This window comes from Artibeus jamaicensis, unplaced genomic scaffold (assembly GCF_021234435.1).
Source record: "Artibeus jamaicensis isolate MK-2021 breed Jamaican fruit bat unplaced genomic scaffold, CSHL_Jam_final contig_65, whole genome shotgun sequence".
Lineage (NCBI taxonomy): Eukaryota > Metazoa > Chordata > Mammalia > Chiroptera > Phyllostomidae > Artibeus > Artibeus jamaicensis.
Window position 1 is genome coordinate 3,402,668 of NW_026521913.1, and position 26,001 is coordinate 3,428,668.

At 40.1% G+C, this 26,001-nt stretch overlaps 1 protein-coding gene across 1 annotated transcript in view; it reads left to right on the top strand.

Moving 5' to 3' along the window:
- The window catches only part of CFAP61 (cilia and flagella associated protein 61), a 430,478-nt gene that overhangs the window by 18,169 nt on the left and 386,308 nt on the right, over positions 1-26,001 (top strand). Inside the window, exons 3-4 of the mRNA XM_053670941.1 lie at positions 20,972-21,122; positions 24,743-24,819. Coding sequence (XP_053526916.1) covers positions 20,972-21,122; positions 24,743-24,819 — 228 coding nt within the window. The remainder of the gene's footprint in view (positions 1-20,971; positions 21,123-24,742; positions 24,820-26,001) is intronic.

The window sequence follows — 26,001 nt, forward strand, 5'->3', positions numbered from 1 at the left end:
TTGGCATTATGGTAGATCAAACACCTTAATGATGTCCTCTAGATAGAAACAATATATTGATACACACATGTTAAGGACTGTGTAGAGGTTATCAGCATAAAATCAGAAACTTTAGGAGAATATCAGATCTCAATAACACTTCCTCCTTGAGTATTTTTGCTGTATTCTAGGAACTCTATGCTTCTGTTTTGACAGCATTGCAAAGAACAGAAAACAAATATTCCCTCCACCTAAGAATGGAAATATTAAATTCTTTTGCATAAAACTGGGTCATTCATTGTAAAGATGAATGAGGTATAAGCTCACTAGGTAAAAGTGGATAGTAAGCAAACTAGCCTGTTTCTACCTCAGCACAGAATGAAGCCTCCCTCAAGAATTTCATAGGCATCTATTGACTTGATGTCTGTGTTAGTTATATTTGTGGTCCTCAAAAGCTTCAAAACATCCCAAATAATGACTACATTTTCAGACAAACAAAAACTGAGTTAGTTTAACAATGTATGTCTAGAGACTGGCTGAAATAAATACAGGTAAGGTCAGAAGGGATAGATCATCAACTCAAACTGTAAATAAATGATACAAAATAAGTTCCAAGGAACATGAGCTCTCAGTTAAAAATCACAAATATAACCAATGATCTCACCTATAAGTGTAACCTAGTCAACAAAACAAACAAGGAAGCAAAATATAACCAGAGACATTGAAATTAAGAACAAACTGACAGTAACCAGAGGGGAGGTGGGAGGGGAAAATGGAGGGGAGAGGGGGAAGGGTTTTCAGGAACATCTATACAGGACACATGGACAAAACCAAAGGCAGGTAGGATCAAGGGTTGGAAGTGGGAATGGCTGGAGTTGGGAGTAAAATGAAGACAGTTGTATTTGAACAATAGTAAAAAAGAAAGAAAAAATACAAATATACAAGGAAACATACCCCATTATTGAGAACCAAAAAAATATCCATCGGAGTCAGATTCTCAAAGGCTTCAGATACACATTAAGTCAAAGAATGTAAAATAAGTGTGCTTACTATGTTTATATATTTTTAGTATTTATTGCTATTTATTGTCCATAGTTTTGATCATCTTCTTTATCTTAAATAAGTCCCTTAAATAAGTTCTGGTCCTTTTTTTTTTGCCTTTCTAATATTTTAAAAATATATTTTATTGATTATGCTATTACAGTTGTCCCATTTTTTCCCCCTTCATTCCCATCCACCCTGCACAACCTCTCCCACCCACATTCCCCCTTTAGTTCATGTCCATGTGCCAGAAGTTCTTTAGCTTCTACATTTCCCATACTGTTCTTGCCTTCCCCCTGTCTATTTTCTACCTACCATCTATGCTATTTATTCTCTGTACTTTTTCCCCCTCTCTCCTCCTCCCCTCTTCTGTTGCTAACCCTCCATGTGATCTCCATTTCTGTGGTTCTGCTTCTGTTCTAGTTGTTTGCTTAGTTTCTTTTTGTTTTAAATGTGGTTGTTAGTAATTGTGAGTTTGCTGTCATTTTACTGTACATATTTTTTACCTTCTTTTTCTTAGATAAGTCCTTTTAACATTTCATATAGTAAGGGCTTGGTGGTGATGAACTCCTTTAATTTGACCTTATCTGAGAAGCACTTTATCTGCCCTTCCATTCTAGATGAAAGCTTGGCTGGATAGAGCAATCTTGGATGTAGGTCCTTGCCTTTCATGACTTGGAATACTTCTTTCCAGCCCCTTCTTGCCTGTAAGGTCTCTTTTGAGAAATAAGATGGGAACTCATTTGTAGGTTACTGTCTCCTTATCTCTTGCTGCTTCTAGGATTCTCTCCTTCATTGTAATCTTGGCTAAGATAATTATGATGTGCCTTGGTGTGTTTCCTCCTTGGGTCCACCTTCTTTGGGACTCTCTGAGCTTCCTGGACTTTCTGGAAGTCTATTTCCTTTGCCAGATTGGGAAGTTCTCCTTTATTATTTGTTCAAATAACTTTTCCACTTGTTGCTCTTCCTCTTCCCTTTCTGGTACCCCTATAATTCAGATGTTGGAACATTTAAAGATGTCCTGGAGGTTCCTAAGCCTCTCCTCATTTTTTAAAAATTTTTGTTTCTTCATTCTTTTTTGTTTGGTTGTTTCTTTCTTCCTTCTGATCCTCTCCATTGATTTGAGTCCCAGTTTTCTTTCCATCACTATTGGTTCCCCATGCATTTTCCTTTATTTTACTTACCATAGCCTTCATTTTTTTCATCTAATTTGCAAGCAAATTCAACCAATTCTGTGAGCATCCTGATCAGTAGTGTTTTGAACTGTGCATCTGATAGGTTGGCTATCTCTTTGTTACTTAGTTGTATTTTATTTTGGAGCTTTGATCTGTTCTTTCATTTGGGCCATTTTTTTTGTCTTGTTGTGCCTATTATGTATGAGGGACGGAGCCCTAGGTGTTCACCAAGGTGGGGTAAATAATAAATTTGCTGTGTTGTGATGCTGTGTGTGGGGGTGGGATCAAAGAGGGAACATGGCTCTTGCTGCACTCTTTGTCAGATTTCAGTCACTTCTCCTGCTTCCCTTAAGCAAACTGGGCCTTTCTGGTGCTGATTCCTGTGTGGGTGGGCTTGTGTATGTTCTAGAATCCTGCAGGTCACTCCAATAAACTCTCCTGCGAGGCTGGGAGTCTCTCCTGGCACATCAACCCACACCGGTGTTTTAAATTGGTATTTTGAGGCTATTTTCCGGTGCTGGGACCCTGGGTTGTGCAGTCTGTCTGGCTCTATAGTGTAGCCTGGTTTATCTGTGCATGAATGTGGGACTGCCCGGTCAGCCAGATGCCTTGTGCACTGTGCCTTGCTTCACAATTGCTACTTCCCTGGATCTGTCCATTGCCACCTGCGTCAGGGGTCTGCCAGCCACCTCCTACACACCCAGTGTCTACATGTTGCCGACTTGTGAGCTGGTGCCACTGCTTTTTTTGCCATGAACCCTCACCACCCAGTCGCCCCACTCCACCCCTCCAACTGGTCTGGATGAATGTGTCTTCTTTAACTCCTGATTTTCGAATTTCCATACAGTTCAATTTTCTGTCAGTTCTGGTTGTTTTCTTTCTAAATTGTTGTTGTCCTGATTTTGGTTGTGTGATGCAAGGAGGAACATTGTGACTAAGCACGCCTCCATCTTGTCCTAAAGACTTTCCAACCTCTTCTTGCCTGCAAGGTTTCTTTTGAGAAATCAGCTGATAATCTAATGGGACCTCCTTTGCAGGTAACTCTCTCCTTTTCTCTTGCTGCTTTTAAGATTCTCTCCTATTTTTTCATCCTGGATAATGTAATTATGATGTGCCTAGGGGTGGTCCTCCTTGGGTCCAACTTCTTTGGGACCTCTGAGCTTCCTGGACTTTCTGGAAGTCTATTTCCTTTGTCAGAATGGGAAAGTTCTCCTTTATTATAACTTTTCCACTTGTTGCTCTTCCTCTTCCCCTTTTGGTACCCCTATAATTTGGAGGTTGGAACATTTAAAGATGTCCTGGAAGTTCCTAAGCCTCTCCTCATTTTTTTTGAATTCTTGTTTCTTTGTTCTGTTCTGGTTGAATGTTTCTTTATTCCTTCTGTTCCAAACCATTGATTTGCATCCTGGTTTCCTTCTCATCACTGTTGGTTCCCTGTAGAGCTTTCTTTATTTCACATAATGCAACCTTCATTGCTGCCTGTCTTTTTTATGCTGTTGATGTACCCAGTGAGTTCCTGTGTTTTAAACTATGCATCTGATAGGTTTGCTGTCTCTTCATCACTGAGCTGTATTTTTTCTGGAGCATTGAACTGTTCTTTTATTTGGGTCTTTTTTTTTTTTTTTTGTCTCAGTGCACCTGTTATGTAGTAAGGGGTGGAACCTTAGATGTTCACCAAGACAAGGCAACCCACCCACTGCCTTGTGACATTATATGTGGGAGAGGGGTCCGAGAGGGAACAGTGCTGCTTGCCCTGAGCTCTGCCAGTTTTCAGTCATTTCCCTTGCTACCCACAATCAAATTGGCCCTTCTGGTGCTGATTCCTGAGTGGGTGGATTTGTATATGTTCTAGGACCCTATGGGTCTCTCCAATAAACTCTCCTGTGAGGCTAGGAGTTTTTCCTGCTGCCTCATTCTCCACAAGTGTTTCCAATCAGGGGCTTTGAGGCTTATTTTCCTATACTGGAACCCTGGGTTATGCAGTCTGTTTCGCTCCCAAGTTGTTTCTCCTGGTTTATCTATATGCGAATGTGGGACTACCAGCTCTTCCTGCCACCACCTTGTCTGCCCCAGTCCTCCAGCCAGTGCCTTGTCTCAAGTCCTCTCCACTCAGCTGCCTGTCTCTCCCACTCCTACTGGTCTGGTTGGATGTGTCTACTTTAACTCCTTGGTTGTTGGACTTCCATACGGTTCCATTTTCTGTTAGTTTTGGTAGTTTTTGTTTTTAAATTTGTTGTTGTCCTTCTTCTGGTTGTGTAAGGAGGCACAGTGTGTCTACCTATGCCTCCATCTTAGCCTCAAGTCCTGCTTTACTATGTTTAAAGTGAAAAGATAACTCTTAAAAGATCATATAAATGAATAACAAAGTTTGAAAAAATTTAAATAGACCATTTGAAAGGAAAATACAGGATGGACAGAAGGAGGTTTATAATTGTGAGTTTGTGAAAGACAGTTTATTCTTTTGAGTTAATAAAGCTACTGTAATAATTATAACCTGCATGTCCTTTTTCCATATGAAGACCTGTAAACCTACTTTTGCCCACCCCTGCATAGTCAAAACAAAAAGTTTAGTGGATGAGTCAAACAGCATAATAGACACAGTTGAAGACAGAAGCAGTGAGGTAGATAATTATTACTAATAAATTATCCAGAATTGAGCACAAGGAGACAAAAAATTGTGAGCAGGCCATTAACAACTAAGACTAATAGTCTTTTCCCAGTACAGCTCAGTTGGTTGGAGCATCATTCTGTGACAGTTGAATTCCTGGTCAGGGCACATGTCTATGTTGTGAATTTGGTTGCAGGTTGGAGTGAGTGCAATGTTTCTAACATTGAGGTTTCCCTCCCTTTCTCCCTCCCTTACCCTCTCTCTTAAAAAATAAAAAAGTGAGCACGTTCTGAGGTGAGGATTAAAAAAACACTAAGAGACGTTAGCAGGAGATAAAACAAAGTGGAACAGTCAATATTTGAAGAGATAATAGTTGAGAACATTGCAGAATTGTTGAAAAGCATCAATTCTTTGATCCAGAAAACTCAATGAATCCTAAATGAGATGAATACACAGAGAAATTGAAAAGTAAGGGAACTGTAATAAAAGAGCAAACCATCACAGCTAAAGAGATCTGAAAAATAATCAGAAAAAATAAAGACAAATTATCTGCAAAGAACTGACGATTGGACTAACAGATAATTTCTCACTGACAACAATAGTAGCATGATGATTAGTAGGCTATCTTCAATTTTGGAAAGTAATATCAACCTAAAATGATATATACACAGTGAAACAAGTTTTTAATACCAAGGAGAAAATGAATGCATTTTCAGACAAAAACAGAGTTTATCAACAGACTGAATAAAGGAAATGCCTCAGAATATACTATAGGCAGAAGGAACAATATTTTAGCTGAAAGCCCAAGATAGAAGAAGGAAAGTAAATAAAAATATGAGCAAATATGTGAGTAAATATAATTAGTATAAAGCAGTAACAGTAATAACTAATTTAATATAAATACTAAATCTAAATAAGTTATGAGATATAAATGACTTAGCTGAAATTCAGGACAGTTGTACATAAACTGGGAGGCACATATTTATAATGAATGTACTCTTAAGGTATTGGGTTGCCCAAAAAGCTCGTTACATTTTTTTCTGTAATATAAGACACAGTTTTCATTTTCACCAATAACTTTATTGATTTGAATATTTTGAGTATGTTGGCTATTTCCTGCTATTGGCATCTAGTGGATGGAAGCCAGGGATGTTGCTAAACACCCTCCAATACATAAGACAGCCCCACAGGACAAATAATTTGACCAAAATGTTGATAGTACCAACAAATTTTTTAAACCACTTTTCACATGTTTGAACAGTGACAGCACCTTCTCTATACACTGCACAAATATTTTTCTATGTTTCAGCTGCATTTTTATGTTTCTTGAAATAACAAAGCACAATACACTGAAATTGTTACATCTTTTTCCATCTTCAATATTAAAATGGCTGCACAAAAATTCACCAGTTTTGATGATTTTTTAATGTATGCTGATATGACAGCTGTCACAGTACATTCTAACAAAATTGTTTCAAATGACATTAAAAACAACTAAGCACTACTATAGCCGTTGTGTGGAGCAATGTAATGGGTTTTTTGGCCAATCCTGTGTTATTCAGGGGGAGGATGTGGTAGCTAATACACAAAGGTACCTTTCATCTCTCCTATGAACCACATATCCTGCATTTATAATTTTGTGTATGCCCTTCTCATACTAAAGTAGGGCTGGCCCTGTGTAACCAATAGAAACCTGCAGAAGTGATACCCTGCAACTTCAAGTCTAAATCTTAAGAAGTCTTGCAGTTTCCAATGGTCCTCTTGGAATGCTCATTCTCAGAACCCAAATGCCTTATTGTTAAACACTCCAGTCACGTGGCCACACGTAGGTGCTTCTTGTGGACATCTTCAGCTGAGCTCCCAGCTGAAAACCAACATCAGCTGTTAGCCATGTTAGTGAGCTATTTTAGATGAGTGAAGACATTGAATTGACTCCTACCATGGCCACAATTTGACTGCTGTCCCATTCAGAAACCCCAAGCAAAGACTGCTCAGTTGAACTCCCTCAACCCAAGAACCATGAGAGATAATAATGAATTACTTTTAGCCACTAAGCTTCAATGATTTTTACACATCATTTGATAACTGGAGCAGAGGTTAAAGACTTTGTTAGGAATATATGTTAGGTGGCTAGTATACTAATTAAAAGGATAAGCACTGAGATTATCACTTCTTATTTATAGAGGGAAATGGAATAAAGTTTAAAACAAACCCTAAATCTAAGAGAAAACAAGATTGAAGAATAAAAAAAGAAACAGAAAATATGGAGCATGTTAATCACATAATGGGATGATAGGAAAAAAATTGAACTGTATCAATAATCACAATAAATGCATTTGGAAAAAAATCTTCAGTTAAATGATAAAGATGGCCAGATTGGCTGAAAATAGAACAATACAAAAAACAGTCATATTTTATGTATGAGAGCTACCTAAGATAAAAAGTCATAGAGGTATTTAAAGTCAAGGTACTGGGAAAAAATATATATGCCAGCCAAAATCTCATTTGGAAAAACCTAGTGTTGCTATATAAATATTAGACAAAATATGCTTTAGGGCAAAAAACATCACAGCAGATAAAGAGGGTTTAGATCATGAGAGAGGTGTCACAGCTTTGAACTGGTGTGTTCCTAATGAGAATCCTAAAATAAAGCAAAAATTAATAGAACCAAAAGATGAAATAGACATACCCACTATCATAATTGGAGATTTTAATATACTTCTCTTAATAAGTGAAAGATCAAGTAAACTCAAAATCAGTTATGCTTTAAGAGATTTCAACAAGAACTCAAAGAATGTGATCTAAAAGGCAAATGTAGAATATTGCACCCAATACCAGAGAATACATAATCTTGTCAATTATACATGGAAACACAAAAATTGACCTCCTCTTAGGCTGTAAAGCAGGCTCAACAAATTTCAGTAGTTGACATCATACATTCTTTGGCCACAGTGCAGTGGAGTTAGAAATCAGTAACAAAAAGCTAAGAAACATCCATATGTTTGAAACATTCTAAATGCCATTATAAATAATATGGGTCAACAACCTCTGTCAAGATGAAAGTGTAGGTAAACATGCTTCATCTCCTTACCAAAGCACAGAAGGAATTACAACTACATCTCAAAACAAATAACACTCAGAGCCATTAGAAAATCAAACTGCATGAAAGTCTTGATAATCAAGGATTTTAAGAAGCCACTTTCATCCAGGTGGGTAGGAGAGACTGAGTTGCAGAGTCAGGTGGGCAGGTGCAGAGATGTAGTGTAGTGCAGAGAGGCAGCAGAATTGGTAGAACCAGAGGTTCTACATTCACGTGTAATGGATAAAAATTGGGAGGGTTATCTTGGGAGCAAGTGATCCCAGCCTCAGGCCAGACCACAGCCCAGGGTTCTAGCGTGCCAGGAAGAGAAATCCCTGTAACTTCTGGCTGTAAAAACCAGTGAGGGTAGGGGCTGTGGAAGAAATGGTCAGATTTTCAGGAGAGTCCATTTAAAGGGCCCACATGGACTTAGAAAGTATACAAGCCCACCCACTCTAGAATTCACCACCAGGGCAACAGTTGAAAGGATGCCAGTCACATATGAGAAGTGGGTGAAATGACTGGAAATGGGGTGAGTGCTGGGTAAACCCCCAGAAGCCAAACAGCAGTATTGTCACCTCTCTGAGCCCTCCCTCACAGAGCCACAGGCAGTGAAGTGTGTTGCCTTGCCCTGACAGTTACCTAAGGCTCCGCCCCACATAATTTAAAAGTGCCTTTTCTACAATAGGCCATGCTACTAAGACAAGGAGAAAAGCAGTACTAACTAATACACAGAAATAAACACAGTGAGGCTGCCAAATTGAGGAGACAAAGAAATGAAAGAACACAATAAACTGCAGAAAAACAACTAAATGAAACAGATAACCAAAATATCAGCTGCAGAGTTGAAAACACTGGTAATCAGGATGCTCGAGGAACTCATTAAGTATGGCAACAATAAAAAGGAAGAAATGAAGGTTATACTAAATGAAATGACAAAAAAATCTACAGGGAACCAATTGTAGAGAAGATGATGCTGAGAATCAAATCAATGATTTGAAAGACAAGGAAGGAAAAAGCATTCAATCAGAACAGCAGAAAAAGAGACTTCTGGCCAAGATGGAGGTGTAGGTAGACACACTGTTCCTCCTTGCATAACCAAAATAAAGACAACAATTTACAAACAAAAAATAAACAGTACCGGCAGAAAATTGAACTGTATGGAAGTCTGACAACCAGGGAGTTCAAGTAGACACATTCATCCAGACCAGGAGGAGGGGTGGAGTTGGACAGCCAGTAAGGAAAGGGCTTGCAATAAAGCGGTGGCTGGCGAACTGTGGACACACGAGGTGGCAGCAAGCAGACCCAGTGAGGTGGCAGATTGTGGAGGGGCACGGAGCACAAGGTGGCTGGTGGACTGAGGGTCCCACATTCATGTGTAGATAAACCAGGCAAAACTGGGGAGCGAGACAGACCACATAATCTAGGATCCCAGTGCAGGGAAATAAAGCCTCAAAACACCAATTAAAAACACTTGTGGGGGTTGATGTGCCAGGAGAAACTCCCAGCCTCACAGGAAAGTTCCTTGGAGAGACTCACAGGGTCCTAGAACATACACAAACCCACCCAGATGGTAGTCAGCACTAGAAGGGCCCGATTTGCTTGGGGGAAGCAGGGGAAGTGACCGAAATTTGGCAGAGAGCAGAGCAAGCCCCATTGTTACCTCTGGGATCCACCCCCACAGCATAACAACACAGCAATTGGGTTGCCCCACCCTGGTGACCTAAGGCTCTGCCCCTCATACGTAACAGGCCCATCAAGGAGAACAAACAAACAAAAAGGCCCAAATGAAGGAACAGATCAAAGCTCCAGAAAAAATACAACTAAGCAACAAAGAGATAGCCAACCTATCAGATGCACAGTTCAAAACACTGGTAATCAGGATGCTCACAGAATTGGTTGAATTTGGTCACAAATTAGATGAAAAAAAATAAGGCTACACTAAGTGAAATGAAGGAAAATGCACAGAAAACCAATAGCGATGGGAAGGAAACTGGAACTCAAATCAGTGGAGTGGACCAGAAAGAAGAAAGAAACAGCAATCAGAAAAGAATGAAGAAACAAGAATTCCAAAAAATGATGAGAGTCTTAGGAACCTCCAGGACATCTTTAAACATTCCAAAACCCAAATTATAGGGGTACCAGAAGGGGAAGAGGAAGAGCAACAAGTGGAAAAGTTATTTGAACAAATAATAAAGGAGAACTTTCCCAATCTGGCAAAAGAAATAGACTTCCAGGAAGTCTAGGAAGCTCAGAGAGTCCCAAAGAAGTTGGACCCAAGGAGGAATATACCAAGGCACATCATAATTACCTTAGCCAAGATTAGAGATAAGGAAAGAATCTTAAAAGCAAGAGAAAAGGAGAGAGTTACCTACAAAGGAGTTCCCATCAGACTGTCAGCTAATTTCTCAAAAGAGACCTTATAGACAAGAAAAGGCTCGAAAGGAGTGTTCCAAGTCATGAAAGGCAAGGACCTACATCCAAGATTACTCTATTCACCAAAGCTTTCATTTAGAATGGAAGGGCAGCTAAAGTGCTTCTCAGATAAGGCCAAGTTAAAGGAGTTCATCATCACCAAGCCCTTATTACATGAAATGTTAAAGGGACTTATCTAAGAAAAAGAAGATAAAAAATACAAACAATAAAATGACAGCAAACTCACAATTATTAACAACCATACCTAAAACAAAAACAAAAAGAAACTAAGCAAACAACTAGAACAAGAACAAAACCACAGAAATGGAGATCACATGGAAGGTTAGCAGCAGGGGAGTGGGAGGGGAGGAGAGGGGGAAAAAGTACAGAGAATAAGTACCATAGACAATGGGTAGGAAATAGACAGAGGGAGGGTAAAAATAGTATGGGAAATGTAGAAACTAAAGAACTTATAAGTATGACATATGGATATGAACTAAAGCGGGGGAATGTGGGTGGGAGAGGGTGTGCACGGTGGAGGGCATTGAAGGAAGAAAATGGGACAACTGTAATAGATAATAAAATATATTTTAAAAAACAGAACAGCAGGAAGAGGAAAGAATTTTAAAAAACAAGGCTAGACTTAGGAGTCTCTGGGACATCTTCAAATGTAGTAATATCTGAACCATAGAGGTGCCAGAAGGAGAAGAGGAAGAACAAGAAATTGAAAACTTATTTGAAAAAAATAATGAAAGAAAATTTTGCTAATTTGGTGAAGGATATAGATATGCAAGTCCAGGAAGCACAGAGTTCCAGACAAGTTGGACCCAAAGAGGATCACACCAAGACACATCATAAAAATGCCAAAGGTTAAAGATAAAGAGAGAATCTAAAAGTAGCAAGAGAAAAATAGTTACCTACCCACAGGGGAGTTTGCATAAGACTGTCAGCTGATTTGTCAAAAGAAACTTTTCAGGCTAGGAGGAATTCGGGAGAAATACTCAAAGTGATAATTAGCAGGGACCTACACCAAGATTGCTCTGTCCAGCAAAGCTATTATTTAGAATTGAAGGGCAGATAAAGAGGCCAGACAAGAAAACATTAAAGGAGTTCATCATCACCAAACCATTATTATGTGAAATGTTAAAGGGGATTATTTAAGAAAAAGAAGATCAAAACTATGAACAATAAAATGACAATAAGTACATATCTATCAACAATTGGATTGAAAAAACCAAGCAAACAAGAACAGATACAGAATCATGGATACAGAGAGCATTTTGATGGTTGCCAGATGGGAGAGGCCAGGAGAATGGGTGAAGAGGTGAGGGGTTTAAGAAGTACATAGGTAGTTATAGAATAGCCATGGGGATATAAATTACAGTGTAGGAAATGGAGTAGTCAAAGAACTTACACACATGACCCATGGACGTGAACAATGGTAGGGGGATTGCTTGAGGGAGTGGGGGGGTCCTGGGTGCTGGGGCCATGGGAGGGAATCAGGACAACTATAATAGCATAATCAAAATATAATTTAAAAAATTAAATTTAATTAAAAAATAAACTTTGATAATTTACCCCATAGGGGGATTGGAACTATTCCATCAGTTTTATCCTTAGATATTGTATATTATTTGGCATGAGTTAAATAGTCTTCTTTTAAAGTGATTTCAAAGCATCCAATGCTAATCTTTAAAAATGCAATTGTCTTTTGTTTAATGACTTAGTAGCCAGCAACTTATGTATTAATTCTAATAATTTGTTTACATATTTCTTCCAGTTTTTTTAAATTTTTATTTTGATTATGCCATTACAGTTCTATTCCCCCCCTTCATTCCCCTCCACCCTGCACCCCCCATCCCCACCATTCCCCCTTTAGTTTATGACCACGTGTCTTCTGTTCTTTAGATTCTATATTTCCCATACTATTCTTGCCCTCCCCCTATCTATTTTCTACCTACCATCTATGTTACTTATTTTCTGTACCTTCCTCCCTTCTTCTCCCACTCCCCTGTTGCTAACCCTCCATGAGATTTTCATTTCTATGTTTCTGCTCCTGATCTAGCTGTCCTTTTAGTTTGCTTTTGTTTTAGATGTGGTTGTTAATAACTGTGAGTTTGCTGTCCTTTCACTGTTCATCTTTTTTATCTTCTTTTTCTTAGATAAGTCCCTTTAACGTTTCATATAATAAGGGCTTGGTGATGATGAACTCCTTGAATTTGATCTTATCTGAGAAGCACTTTATCTGTTCTTCCATTCTAAATGAAAGTTTTGCTGGATAGAGTAACCTTGGTTGTAGGTCTTTGGATTTCGTGACTTGGAATACCTCTTTCCATCCCCTTCTTGCCTGTAAGGTCTCTTTTGAGAAATTAGCTGACAGTCTGATGGGAACTCCTTTGTAGGTGACTGTCCCCTTAGCTCTTGCTGCTTCTAGGATTCTCTCCTTCATTTTAATCTTGGCTAATGTATTGATGATGTGCCTTGGTGTGTTTCTTCTTGGGTCCAACTTCTTTGGTACTCTCTGAGATTCCTGGATTTCCTGGAAGTCTATTTCCTTTGCCAGATTGGGGAAATTCTCCTTTATTATTTGTTTAAATAAGTTTTCCACTGGTGGCTGTTCCTTTCCCCCTTCTGGTACCCCTATAATTCGGATGTTGGAGCGTTTAAAGATGTCCTGGAGATTCCTAAGTCTCTCCTTATTTTTTTGAATTCTTGTTTCTTCATTCTTTTCTGGTTGGTCATTTTAATCCTCCTTCTGGTCTACTCCATTGATTTGAGTCCCAGTTTCCTTTCCATTACTATTGGTTTCCTGTGCATTGTCATTCATTTCAATTAGTTTAGCCTTCATATATTCCTCTAATTTGTGACTAAAATCAACCAGTTCTGTGAGCATCCTGATCACAAGTGTTTTGAACTGTGCATCTGAAAGTTTTGCTATTTCTTCATCGCTTAAGAGTTATGGGCTCTGGGGCTTTGAGATCTTCTTGAGCCATTTTGGTCTGTTCGTACCCATTAAGTATGAGGAGCAGAGCCTTAGGAATGGGGCAGGGCCACCAGGGTGAGGTTGCTGGGTTGTGATGCTGTATGTGGGGGCGGGGTCAGAGTGGGGAAATGGCGGCCCTCTCTGCTGTCTCCTGCTGCTGGGGCCCACTGGGGCCTGTCTCACTGCCCACTCCCTCACCGTCTATCTGCGCAGGAATGAGACAGCACAGTCAATGCGTAGCCTTGCACCCTCGCCAGATCTGGGAGTTGCTCACTGGGTCGCTCACTGGGTCGCTCACTGGGTCGCTCACTGGGTTGGCCCTTTGCAACCTCATGCCTGGGATCTGTGCGCCTGAGTCCCTTGGACTGAGTTTTCCTGTGCAACCCCGCTCCGCCAGCTGCTGGTTTCACCCCTCTTACCGGTCAGGCTGAAGCATTCGTTGTTATCAGACTTCTGAAAAGTTCAATTTTCTGTGTTCTGGCTGTGTTTTCTGTTGCTAATATTTTGTTGTCTCTAAACTTGGTTGTGTGAGAAAGCACGGCGTCTCCACCTATGCCTCCATCTTGGCTGAAGTCCTCCAGTTTTCTCTATAGAGAATATATCATCTGTACAAAGTAGTTTTGTTTTTCTTTCTATCCTAACACCTTTTGTTTTATTTCTTTTTCTTTATGCTGCAGAGGTCCTCACTAAGTTCCTTGAGCATCCTTATAAACAATGTTTTGAACTCTGCATCTGATAGATTGCTTATCTCCATTTCATTTAGCTCTTTTTCTGGAGTTTTGATTTCTTTTTTCATGTGCGACATCTTTGTGTCTTTTTTTTGGCAGCCTCTCTGTTTGTTTCTGTGTATTAGGTAGAGCTGCTTTGACTCCATGTCTTGGTAGTGTGGCCTTATGTAGTAGGTGTCCTGGAGGGTCCAGTGGCACAGCCTCTTCTATCACCCTAGCAGGGTTCTCAAGGTGTGCCCTTTGTGTGGGCTGAGTACACCCTCTTCTTGTAGTTGAGCCTCATTTGCTGTTGACAGATAAATGTGAGGGATTTACCCAGGGCAGTCAGCTGCAAGGACTGGCAGTGCCCATTGACCACCACCCTCCACCCTCCATGGAGGGTCAGCTGTGCAGGGGCAGAGTCATGGTACTTGGAGGTGGTCCGTAACTGTCCACTAGATATGCTGGCCCTAGTGTTTCCTGGGTGGTGTAGGCCAAGACCAGTACCTACCTGTTTTTTTGCCTGGGCAGCCCTTCCTGAGTTATAAAGCAACCTGAGATGGCTGCTACTTGTGCTGGGCTTGGAAATTCCCAGGTGAAGCCAAGCTGTGAAACTAGGCTGGCTGCTGCTAGTGCCAGGTCTGTGGCTCACTGAGAGGCCAGCTGTTGCTTGTTTGAGAGGATTTAGGAAGTTGTGAAGCATGAGCCAAGACAAGCCACTCTATGGAAAAAGCTTGGGGGAAATGTAAGTTGGGTGTGGCAGTCTCTTGGGACTTCCAACGTGGATCAAACAGTGTTAGCCAGGTTGATTGAGCCTCAGATATGGCACCAGCTTGCCAGCTCAGTCTGGTTGGATATGGTTTGTTTAATTCTGTAGTTGTCAGACTTTTATTCAACTCAATATCTGATGATTCTGAGTGACAGGTGTTCAATAGAAGCAAGGTATGTCTGCTTACACCACCATCTTGACCAGAAGTCCTTCAAACTTTATTGAAGGACATTGAAGAATACCTAAATAAATGAAGATTATTCTTCATATGGATATCATAAAGGAGCCTATTCTCCTCCTAATCAAAATGCTAATACTGTTGGTTGTCCCAATTGATAATATAATATTAAGTTTGTATGAGATCCCTGATTGAGTACCTCACTTGGTTAGCGTGTTGTCCCTGATGTGCCAGTGTTGTAAGTTTAATCCCTGGTCAGGGCATATACCAGGATCAACCAGGGAATATGCATAAGTAGGTAGAGCAGTAAATTGGTACTCCTCTCTCTCTTTCTTTTTTTCCCTCTCCCTTAAAATCAATAAATTACAAAAAATTTTAAATTTTGTATGGGCTCTGGCTGGCATGGTTCAGTGGTTGGGCAGTGTCCCATGAACTGAAAAGTCTCAGGTTCGATTTCCATTTGGGGCACATACCTAGACTGTGGGGCTTGGTTCCTAGTGGTGGTGTGTTCTCAAGGCAGCCAGGCAATGTTTCTCTCTTTCCCTCTCTTTCTCTCCTTTCCCTTCTCTCAAATAAAAAATAAAAAAGTTAAAAATTTATATGGGAGAGCAAAGGACCAGAATAATCTGCATGAGAAAAATAAGAAGAGGAGACTTGCCCAGCTAAAGACTCCTTGTAGGTATCATAATTAGGATGTTGTGATGATGGTGAAGGAATTGACAAAAGACCAGTGACCATGATAGAGGTCCCAGAAGCAGACCAACACATACCTGAAAATGGGATGATGACAAAGCCAGTGTGGTGACAAAGCCAGTGGGGAAAGGATGTACCATTCAAAATGGTACTTCTATAATTTATTATCCACATGGAAAAGAGAATAAATGTAAATACCAAACTCATGTCATACAAAAAAATTAATTCCAGTGAATTTAAGACTTAAATGTGAAATAATATCTAACATTTATGACAGACTCTCCTAGATTCCAAATTTATTTTTCCAGTTTCCTAGTGGATGTCACCCTTGGATCCCTATTAGGACTTCATACCTAGCATGATTGTCACCTGCCTCCAAACTACTCTGCTGACACTTTCTCTATCTCAGTAACTCTGGCAGCTTCCTCCTTCCACGTACTTGGACCAAAACCTTGGTGTCATCTTTACTCTTTTTTTCATATCCCATAGTAGCAAAGAACACATGCCTTCAGAACACATCTAGAACCCCACATCTTCTCTCCAGCTCACTTTTATCTATCTGCCAAGTCCAAGGCACCGGCATTTTTTGTTTGAGTATTACAGCAGTTCCCTAACTGATCTCTCTGATTTTGCCTTGATGTCAACCCTTGACCATACCTCCTCCCACAATAGCCAGAGTGTCATGATTCAGACATTTTGGATCCTATTGTGCTTCTGCTCAAAACCCCGCACTGGTGTGCCATCTCCCTGCCATGATCTGGTACAGAGCCCATCCTTTTTTTTTCCTGTGACCTCATCACCCTCAATCTATACTGACTTCCTTTATTTTTTTCTGTAACACCCCAGGCACATTTGTGCTTCATTGCAACTCAAATTCTACCTTCTCCTTGAAGTGTACTGTGCACACACATCCTCTCCCCTTTATTTTTTCTCTGTAGCACTTGCCACCACCTGATGTTCTATATATTTTCATTAAAAAAAAAATTTTTCCTCCCCTAGAATTTCAACTCTATGAGGGCAGGGTTTTTTGCCTGTTTCCTGCTGTATCTCCAGAGCCTAGAGCAACACTTAGTGCTTGGTAGCTGTTCAATAAATGTTTGTTGCATTAATGAATGAATCCGCTACTACCATGGGACTGCGTATGGGTCACCCAGTCTCCATAAGCCTTAGCTTCCTCATCTGTGCAATGGACAGTTGTACCTAATTTACAAGATGATTGGGACAGTGAAAATAACTGTTACATACAGTGCAGTACTTATTTCCTAGGAAGTGCTTGAAATTTTTCCTCCCTCTGGCTCAGCTGGAAGAGGGCAGGGACTAAGCTTGGACAGAGGTAAGCTTTTCTATTATTCTCCTTCCCTTCCCTTCTCATCAACTGGGCAGCCATAGAACAGGATGAGGCACTACTTCATGAGTGCAGTGGAATTCTCTTCCGTATACAACATTGAAAGAAACCAACAAGCTGCAGCACGTCATGCAGAAGGGAGGTGTGATCACATCTGAGATGGAGGAAGTGAGCGGCAGGGGTTCAAAAGTGTTGGGTGGGGGTGGGGAGCTTATACTGTGTACCCATAGAAGTCTTCTGAATCTTTACCAAGTGAATGAAATTTCCTTATATGAATAAATTATAAGCCTTATTAGCAAATGTGCAGTTCTGACTTGTCCCTGGAGGGATGAAGTGTGTCACAGTCTGAGCAGGAGGGCAGATGATTGGGCTGTCCATGTGGTCACAAGTTCTTCTTCAGCCTCCAGTGGTATTCAGAACACAGAATGCAGGGTTGAGGATGGGACCACAACTGGGGCCTTTCTATAGGTTGTTTTTTGTTTTGTTTTGTTTTTCCCAAAAAGCTTCCACAAATATCTTTTCTTAAAGTCTCTGCATGGTTACATAGTAAATGGCCGAAAATTATTGATAGCCAGTTGTTTTTGAAGATAAGCTTCATATCCCTGCTAGGCCTTGGAGTAGCTGTAAGGGTACCTTTAATGGATGTGTTTAATGTATTGGTGTTTTCTGAATTAGCATATATGAAAAATATAATTTATGTCATGTGGGAGGGGAGTAGTGAGAGTATTTTTAGGATTTTACTAAAATGGGATCCTTATAACCAAACATTGTAAACCATCTTAGAAATCAGCATATTTTCAGAAGTAAAAATAAGTTCACATTTTCATTAATTTCCTGGAACTCCCCAGTTACTACCCAGCACATGGAATCTTTCATTGTTTATTTTAGGTAATTCCCTGTCCTCACACAGGGTCAGTCTCGAGGCTTACAAATATGTTTTGCAGGCATTTCTAAAACTACCAGTTTCTTTTATAGTTTATTCAGTTTCATTTTATTGACTGCTGGCTAAAATTTACCTTACCTAAAAACCTGCTAAGTTTTAGGGGAGAAATTGAGCTGATTGGGCATAGCAGATGAGTGAGGAAAGGGCCAAAAGAATTAGCCATGTCAAGTGCAGCTGTCCCAGTGCAGTGGGGAAGGTGGGAACCGTGAATGCTCCAGTTCAGTGTGCACTGGGCAGCAAGAGGACACCGAGTGCTGTGTCATTTGTGCTGCTTCACAACACAGAAAATGGGACACTTTCACCAAGATTTCCATCAAGTATTGTTAAATAAAATGAGTTTTGGCTGGACTTGGAAAAATAACTGAATAAGTGAGACATTGCTATATGAAAACAACTCTGATTTCTATTCGTGGATAATATCTTTGAGCTTGAACATATTTTGTATGAAATGTATACCTGCATGTATGTTTATTTTAAGAGGGCTCCTTTACTTCTTTGGTTACTATTTGGCTTATTATAAAGAATCATTTTAAACCAGCTTTAAAAACATACCTTCTCCTTCTACCTTTTTCCTCCTCTTCCTTCTTTGATATCACAATGATTTTTATCTGTCTTATACAGCAGGAATCCCAACCCCCCAGGCTACAGCCTGTCAGGAAGAACCACCAGGCATGAGTTTGCTCACCTGAGCTCTGCCCTGTCCCACCCCCCATCTTTCCCTGGTGCCAAAATGGTTGGTGACCACTGCTGTGTAGGACCTAATGGCTAGGAGGTAATAAGAAGTGGAAATTATACATGCAAAAAGATAGCACTGCAAAAGTTACTTTTTGCAGTCAGCCATTTGGAAATTGCAGTACATTTTCCCATTGAAACAAAGTTATTCATGGCTGGCTTCCCAGGCCAAACCACAAAAACCTAATCTGTAATGTCTGTGTGGTACAGTACTATGTTAATAGTACTATAGAACCCAACCACCATCCTAGGTTCTCGTGGATAAATGCATTTTAAGTTCAAATTGGGACTCCAGGAACACATTTCCCTGCTTCCCTGAGGGAATGCAGTTACCCTGTCCCAGCACTTGCCTGCTTCCTCTTCCACACCACCATTGTCATCACTGACATGTTGAGGGGTCCTGTGCCCTGTGCATTTTCTCATCAGAAGTAGAGTGAGTACTCTCAATAGGAAGCTATTGGGTCATGGCTCTGGGAGCCTGGGGCAGGAGAGCCCAGAGGACCAGGAGCTGGAGGGAGCCACTGCAGGGCTTCCGTGAATCAACTGGAGAGGTTGGGGGACTGCATTTTTCTGCTAATAAGTCCTTTGTATGGATACAGTATTCTTGGGACTTGAGAGTAGTCTGCTGCATTTTTTCTATGATAGTCAGTGCTTTGGTGGGGTTCTTGGGCTAGGCGGGCCCTTGGACTGGGTGTACTCTTGGTGGAGTCTTCTGTAGCTTTGGGGCGTGCCTTCCTATAAGAGCGGATGGTGGCTGTAGGCACTGAGATCAACATCCCTAGCACATTATTTCCTAAAGATGCCCATATTTCTGGTATGTGCACAGGAAATTTTTGTTTTAAATGTTATATCTTTATTTTTATAGTTATTCTTTATTTCCAGTAAAAGATACTGGTTTTCCATTTATGATAGTGATGTAAACTTCTTATTAAAATGTACTTATTTAAGCCAAAGTGATCTGGTTTAAAGACAAAAAATAAGAACAAGAAGTACACGTGTGTGTGAGAGGCTGCTCTTTGGTGAACAGCTCTAGGAAAATAATATGCCATCAAGTGGGGGGAAAAAGGAGACTACCAACAGTATGGGTTGTGTGATTTCATTTTGAAAAACACATGAAGTACCTTTCAGTGCATAGCTGCCCTCTAAACAAGGCAAATGTGGAGAGGTTGACACTAAAACGTTGACAGAGGTTGGTTATCTGTGGGAGGCGCTATTAATGGTGATTTTTCAAATTATTTTTTCTCTTCTTGCTTGTGAGTACATACTGTCTAATTTTTTACTGCACTGACAATACAATACTTTGGCAATAAAAATTTAACTGGAAATTATACGTAACTTTCTACTCTCCCCATCGTCTCTTCTCCTTCAGTTATATGCTGTCTTCTCATCTAGTCCCCTTAATAGGGAATGGATAACATCTGCCTTCTTTGTTTTTGAAAGGAACATTAAAAAGTTTTTCCTCTAACTTAAGATACCAGTAGATTTCACTCAGCTGAGAATGTGAAAATTGCGTTTCAATTTATATACAAATGGTTCTCCATGTAGTAAAATGTATGCTGTCTTTATGTCATAGCTCTTGCTGTCATGACAGGCCACGTGAGAGGGTAGCTGTTGGGAGGAACTATTAAGACATACCTCTGGGAAAGCCACCAGAAAAATTGGAAGACCTGGTTTTCCTACCCTGTCTTTGTTAATTTGCATGTTTCCCTTAGCTTAAGCAAGACCCCTTCAAGGCTTCCATTTCTGCAGCTAGATCAGGTGATATTGCTAATGTCCAGATTCCATAAGAATCAATTAGCTCAGTCAGGGTTTGGAGAAATTGTTATGAATGCTGACAGAGGTGAAGCTAAACTCTCAGGTTTGCTGCTCTACATAGGTGACCAACTCATCCCAGGACTTTCCTGGTTTTAGCACTGACAGCCCCATGTCCTGGACACATCAGTCCTGCTCAGACTGGGGCATTGTCCACCCTAACTGTATATGCTTAGGCTAATGCAGTGGTATTGGCAACATGGAGAGGACGGGGGAAACATTACAGTCAAACAATTTCCCCAGCCCAATCTCCAAGCATATGGATAATTCATATAATAAGTAGAGTACCTTTCTAATGAAAAATAATTTTCAATAAAAATCTAGTTCATATACCAGATGTCCCAAAAGATGTATTCCCAAAGTTGGCTGTCACATTGTTTCCAATTCTTTCAATGGTTATCATACCTTATGCAGTGGTTGCTGACCTCCAGTAGCCAGTCAGGGAGAAAATCACATCCTCGTCGCACTTTCACTAATCTTAATTATGTGTGCGGTTTTAATCATTTCCACAGGGAGAAGGCAAACCTTGCCATTACTCTCTACAATGACAAGGATGAAATCATGGCCCAGGCTACCTTCCTGGACTATCCCAATTGGAATGTGGCTAAGCAGGATGACTGGGTGTCATTGTTCCGGGAGCTCGACAGTGACATCCCATGCACAGTAAGCAATCATGCACAATGCTTATTAGAATAGTCTTGATTTGGAAGGGAAGCCCTGTGCTTACATATATGTCTTTTTAATTTTGGACTAAGCAATTCAAAACTCCCAAAAGAAAGTATAGACATCATGACTGTTAAAAATAAAATTAGCTGGTAGGGAGGAAAAGTGGGTCTGTGGGAAAAGGAAAAGATAGATAATGGATCAGGCAGCTGCATGGTCCAGGTCATGCTCTGCTGATGAGGACTGGAAGCAAGGAATTAGTGAGAGCATTAGAACATCTGCTTGCTAGGTCTCCACACTGCACCAAGCATCAGTGTCCCAAATCTTTGATGTGTTGGGAGGGCCCCTGCCATCTGCATGTTTACCTCTGTAATAACGACAACAGCCTCAGATTCCCGTCACACTCTATAATTTTCAAGGTGCCTTTGGTGCCAAGGTGTACTCTGGCTCATTTGATGTCTTCTAGTTGTGGGCACCTGACAACCTGTTGGGTAATAATGGGCAGAACAGCAGTTCCCAGGGAGTTGGACCTTGGGAGCTGGTGCCACATCTGAGCTCTTCCTGACCTTGGCCTGCCAGAGCCAGACCAGTGTTTGGCCCTGGTTTCTGTGGAAAGCCAGACACTGTGACTGTGGGGAGCATACTTGCTTGTCATTGGAATTCCATAGCACATCCCCAGACCCCTGGGGAATATCAATTGAGTGCATGAGTGAGTTCACCTCTCACATACGTGTGTGTGCATGCAGACACACATGCACACTTGGCATATTACTCAGCACTGATTCAACTAGATGGTACCTTCTTCTGCTCCTCTATGTTCTTCTCTTCCTCACCACCCTGTACACCCAGTACACCCAGTTACCATTGTCAGAAAAATTATCTCAAACTTGGAACTAGTCCAGAAAGATTCTTTCAATCAGTGCTTTTACCTTTGACTGACGTTCTATTGATTGGTCTATTTTACAGTTCTGTAAGAACAGCGATTAACTTGTATGTGTTTATCCATTTGAGACATAAATCCTATCTGGTGGAAGAGAGAACCTCAAAGGTTTTAGCGTTGGCCCATTAGAACATTAGCTATTTCATATCATACCCAGCAGTATTTTCTAATATTCTCTTATTAAATTGCTTTAAGTGGCCAGCATCTCAAGTGCAATGAATAATTTTTATCATCTCATTGGTCACCTCATTATTTGATGGATTGAATAAATCTCTGATGTATGTTCATTTTATATTTGCGTTAGGATCATTATTTTACCTTTTTGAAAATTATGAATTAACAATGTTTTTCATGAATCCTTTCCCCTTTGTTTTTTTCTTGTTCTCTTAAGATTGCTTATTTTTAAAACACTTCCTACAATAGTATAGAGCTTAGTTGTCCACTATAGCAGTGACCAGCTACAAGTAACTATTGAGCACTTGAAATGTGGCTAGTCTGAATTGAGATGTGCTATAAGTATATATACATCAGATTTCAAATACTTAATAGAAAAAAAGAATACAAAATATCTAACAATCTTTATTGAATATATTAGGTTAGTTAAAATATGAAAAAATAACTTCACCTGTTTATGTTTAGCCTTTTTAATATGTCTACTAGGAAATTTAAAATTATAATAATGTGGTTTGCATTTGTGGCTCAAATTATTTTTCTATTGGAGAGTATTGGTATAGAGCCTTAAAACTTAATGTATTATTACCTATTCCAGGGGTATTTGCAATTGAGTAATAATTTTTATCTTTTAAAGCTAAATACTAAATCTTGAATTATATTTTTGTTGGAAGAGAGAATTTGGGAGCTAAATTAGCCAAGTAATAAACTGTGTACTCCTAAGGACAGCCCTGCTTGGAATGTAAAGCAGATATTAAGTAAGGTTCTTGTGGGATTTAGATGACTTAATAAATGGAAAGTACTTCTATTTGTGTCAGTGTTGTTGCTGTTGTTATCTGGACTTTGGGGTTTGTGGTGTTTGCCTTTTGGGAATTTTCAAGCTCATGAACCAAATGCATGATACTTCTCAAGCCAGTTTGTGCCTGATAAATGCTTCTTCTGAGTGTTCCTGAGGCATGCACCATCCAATAGGAGGGGAAACCAAGGCACAGGATGTGCAGATGGTAACCCAAGGCCATCTATAAAATTGCTCAGAAAACAAGAAACACAGTACTTCTGTCGTCCTGATCCAAGTGCAAGCACTACCCCCACCAGTCAGCCACTTTGCATTAATTCTGGAATTTGAAGATTTTCTACAAACACAGGGGTACTGAGTTGAGTGCACCTGATATGTGGATGTATGACTTCTGTCTGGAAAAAGTGCAGCCATTGTTAATATAACAAGAACAGTTTGCACAATGTAACATGGCAGCCAAGGAGAGTAGACTGGAATGCACATGAGGGATTCACTCAATGTGCTAGTCACTGTACTAGTCAGTGGGGGTGGTAGATGTCATTGAATGAGCATGTGTACTGTGCAGCTGTCACAATGAAAATAAGTGAGCTAGTAGAGCAACAAATATGCATCAAATTTTGCATTAAGCTTGAACATTCCTTTGAGGAAACTATTTGAAAGATTCAGAAGGCTATAGCTATGGGCAACTGTTGATTGGCAGTTTTATCACAACAACTGTTTGCTCATGCATCACATATCATGGAAAGTTTATGTGAAACATCAAATCACCCAGGTGACTCAGCCCCCTGACAGCCCAGATTTGGTGCCCTGTGAAAGGGAAGAGATTTCAGACCATTGACGAGATTCAGGAAAATATGACAGGGCAGCTGATGGCATTTCGAACTGTGTGAGGTCCCAAGGTGCCTACTTTGAAGGGGACTGAGATGTCATTATCCTATGTACAATGTTTCTTGTATCTTGTAAATTCTTTAATAAATATCTTTATTTTTCACATGGCTGGATACCTTATGGACAGACCTTGTATAAAACAACTGCTCATTATTTAGGCCATTTAAGAAGACTCCAGAAGTTACAAGACAAAGCTCTTTAAAAACTTGAAAGATTTAACATGAAAGTAATGTCAGAATCTTGCTACTTTGAGTTTTCAGCTTACAGGTTTTCTGAATTCCAAAAATAATACTTGTTTCTGACTCTGGGAATGTTGAACAAAACAAGCCACTGGATTCATATGTGCCATCTGCCTTTCACCCTTCAAATTCATGAGTCTGTACCTTGCATCACTTGAGTAGAGCAGCAGCTGATTACTCAACTGCCCCTGGGAAGGGGTGATTGTCTGTCATTTGGTGTAGACACCCACAAGGATAAGACTACTGACTTAATAATTGATCTCACTCCCCTGCAGGCACTTTCCTGCCCACAGCCCATTTGTGAGGGCAGGAAGAAGAGCCAGCTCCATGGAATCATTTATAATCCCTGTTACCTTGAATAATTCTGAGCTAAGAGGACAGAAGATTAAGAACAGAGTCCAAAAGAAAGCTTGAACACTGCCTGGGTGTCTCATCACTGTAGATATAAAATGCCATCACAAACACAGTGCAGCTGTATGTCTGTGACTGCCCCAAACTGTCCTCTTATCTCTCACCTCCCACCCTGCTCCAGCATAGCTAGAATGCTCACTCAGCCTTTATAGTTATGTTCTCTTTTCTTCTGCAGCCTCTGAACACATTGTTCATGCATCTCTTTGTGGCTGTGGATGAGTATTCTGTTGGTTGCTGCAAAGAAATTATCCGGTAAGTGGCCAGAACCTTGTAGACAATGACTTGGGGGACTGGCAGCAGCACCATAGACAAGACACATTAATGCCAAAATGACATGAAAGAGACCATGTGGATATAGTAGTCCCTCAGTATGTAAGGGGAATTGGTTCTAGAAGCCCTGAGGATACCAAAATCTGCTGCGTCCAAGTCCCTTATATAAAATGGCATAGTATTTGCATATAATCTGTGCACACCCTCCTGTGTACTTTAAGTCATCTGTAGGTTACTTATAATACCTAATACAATGGAAACGTTATGTGATTAGTTGATCTACTATATCGTTTAGGGAATAATGACAAGAAAAAAGTCTGTACATGTTCAGTTCAGATGTACTTTTTGTAGGCCTAAGTACATGGTGCACATCAGCAGCGAAGTAACATTTTTTAAAAAATATTTTGAGGCCCTGGCTGGGTAACGTAGTTGGATTATTGTCTTGATATGCAGAAGTTGCATGTTTAATTCCCAGCCAGAGCACAGATAAGAATCAACCAATGAATGCATAAATAAATGGAACAACAAATGGATGTTTCTCTCTCTGTCTCTCTCTCTGCCTTCTATCTAAAAGCAGTGGATAAAAATTTTTTTAATTTATTTTAAGAAATAAAAATGAAAAATATTTCATTTTTATGAAATATCAAAAATATTTTTGATCTATGGTCGATTTAATCTATGGATGTAGAAGCTGGGGATACAGAGGGCCTGTAGTTTTAAAACGTTTTTAAAGGACCTGAAATTCTTTGAAGTGTTAAATTTACTTGTAATTTATGGCTGTATTAAGAATTTATGGAATACCAGTGATATTTCTGAAAGAAAATAATCTATTCTTTGAATTGATGCTTCCTTCAGTATACATTTTTAACTGCCATTATTTGAAGCAAACAGTAGTTTAGCCATTTAACAACATGGATTTGGGGGGAAGTAAGGGAAAAGTCGCAAGTTTGGGTGTTTTGAAAAATGGTTTGCCTTGGTCTTTATATATTTTTATTAACATGACAGACTGCAGAAGCATCTTGAATAGTATGACACACTGAAAATGATCAGCAGGGCTACTGGGTGATGGTGATGCATCTCTGACAGCCTGCAAAGACATTTGAGGGTGGTGGCCTCAGCTTTCAAGTCACTCTTGAAGTGTCACACTGGACCATCCAGATGCCA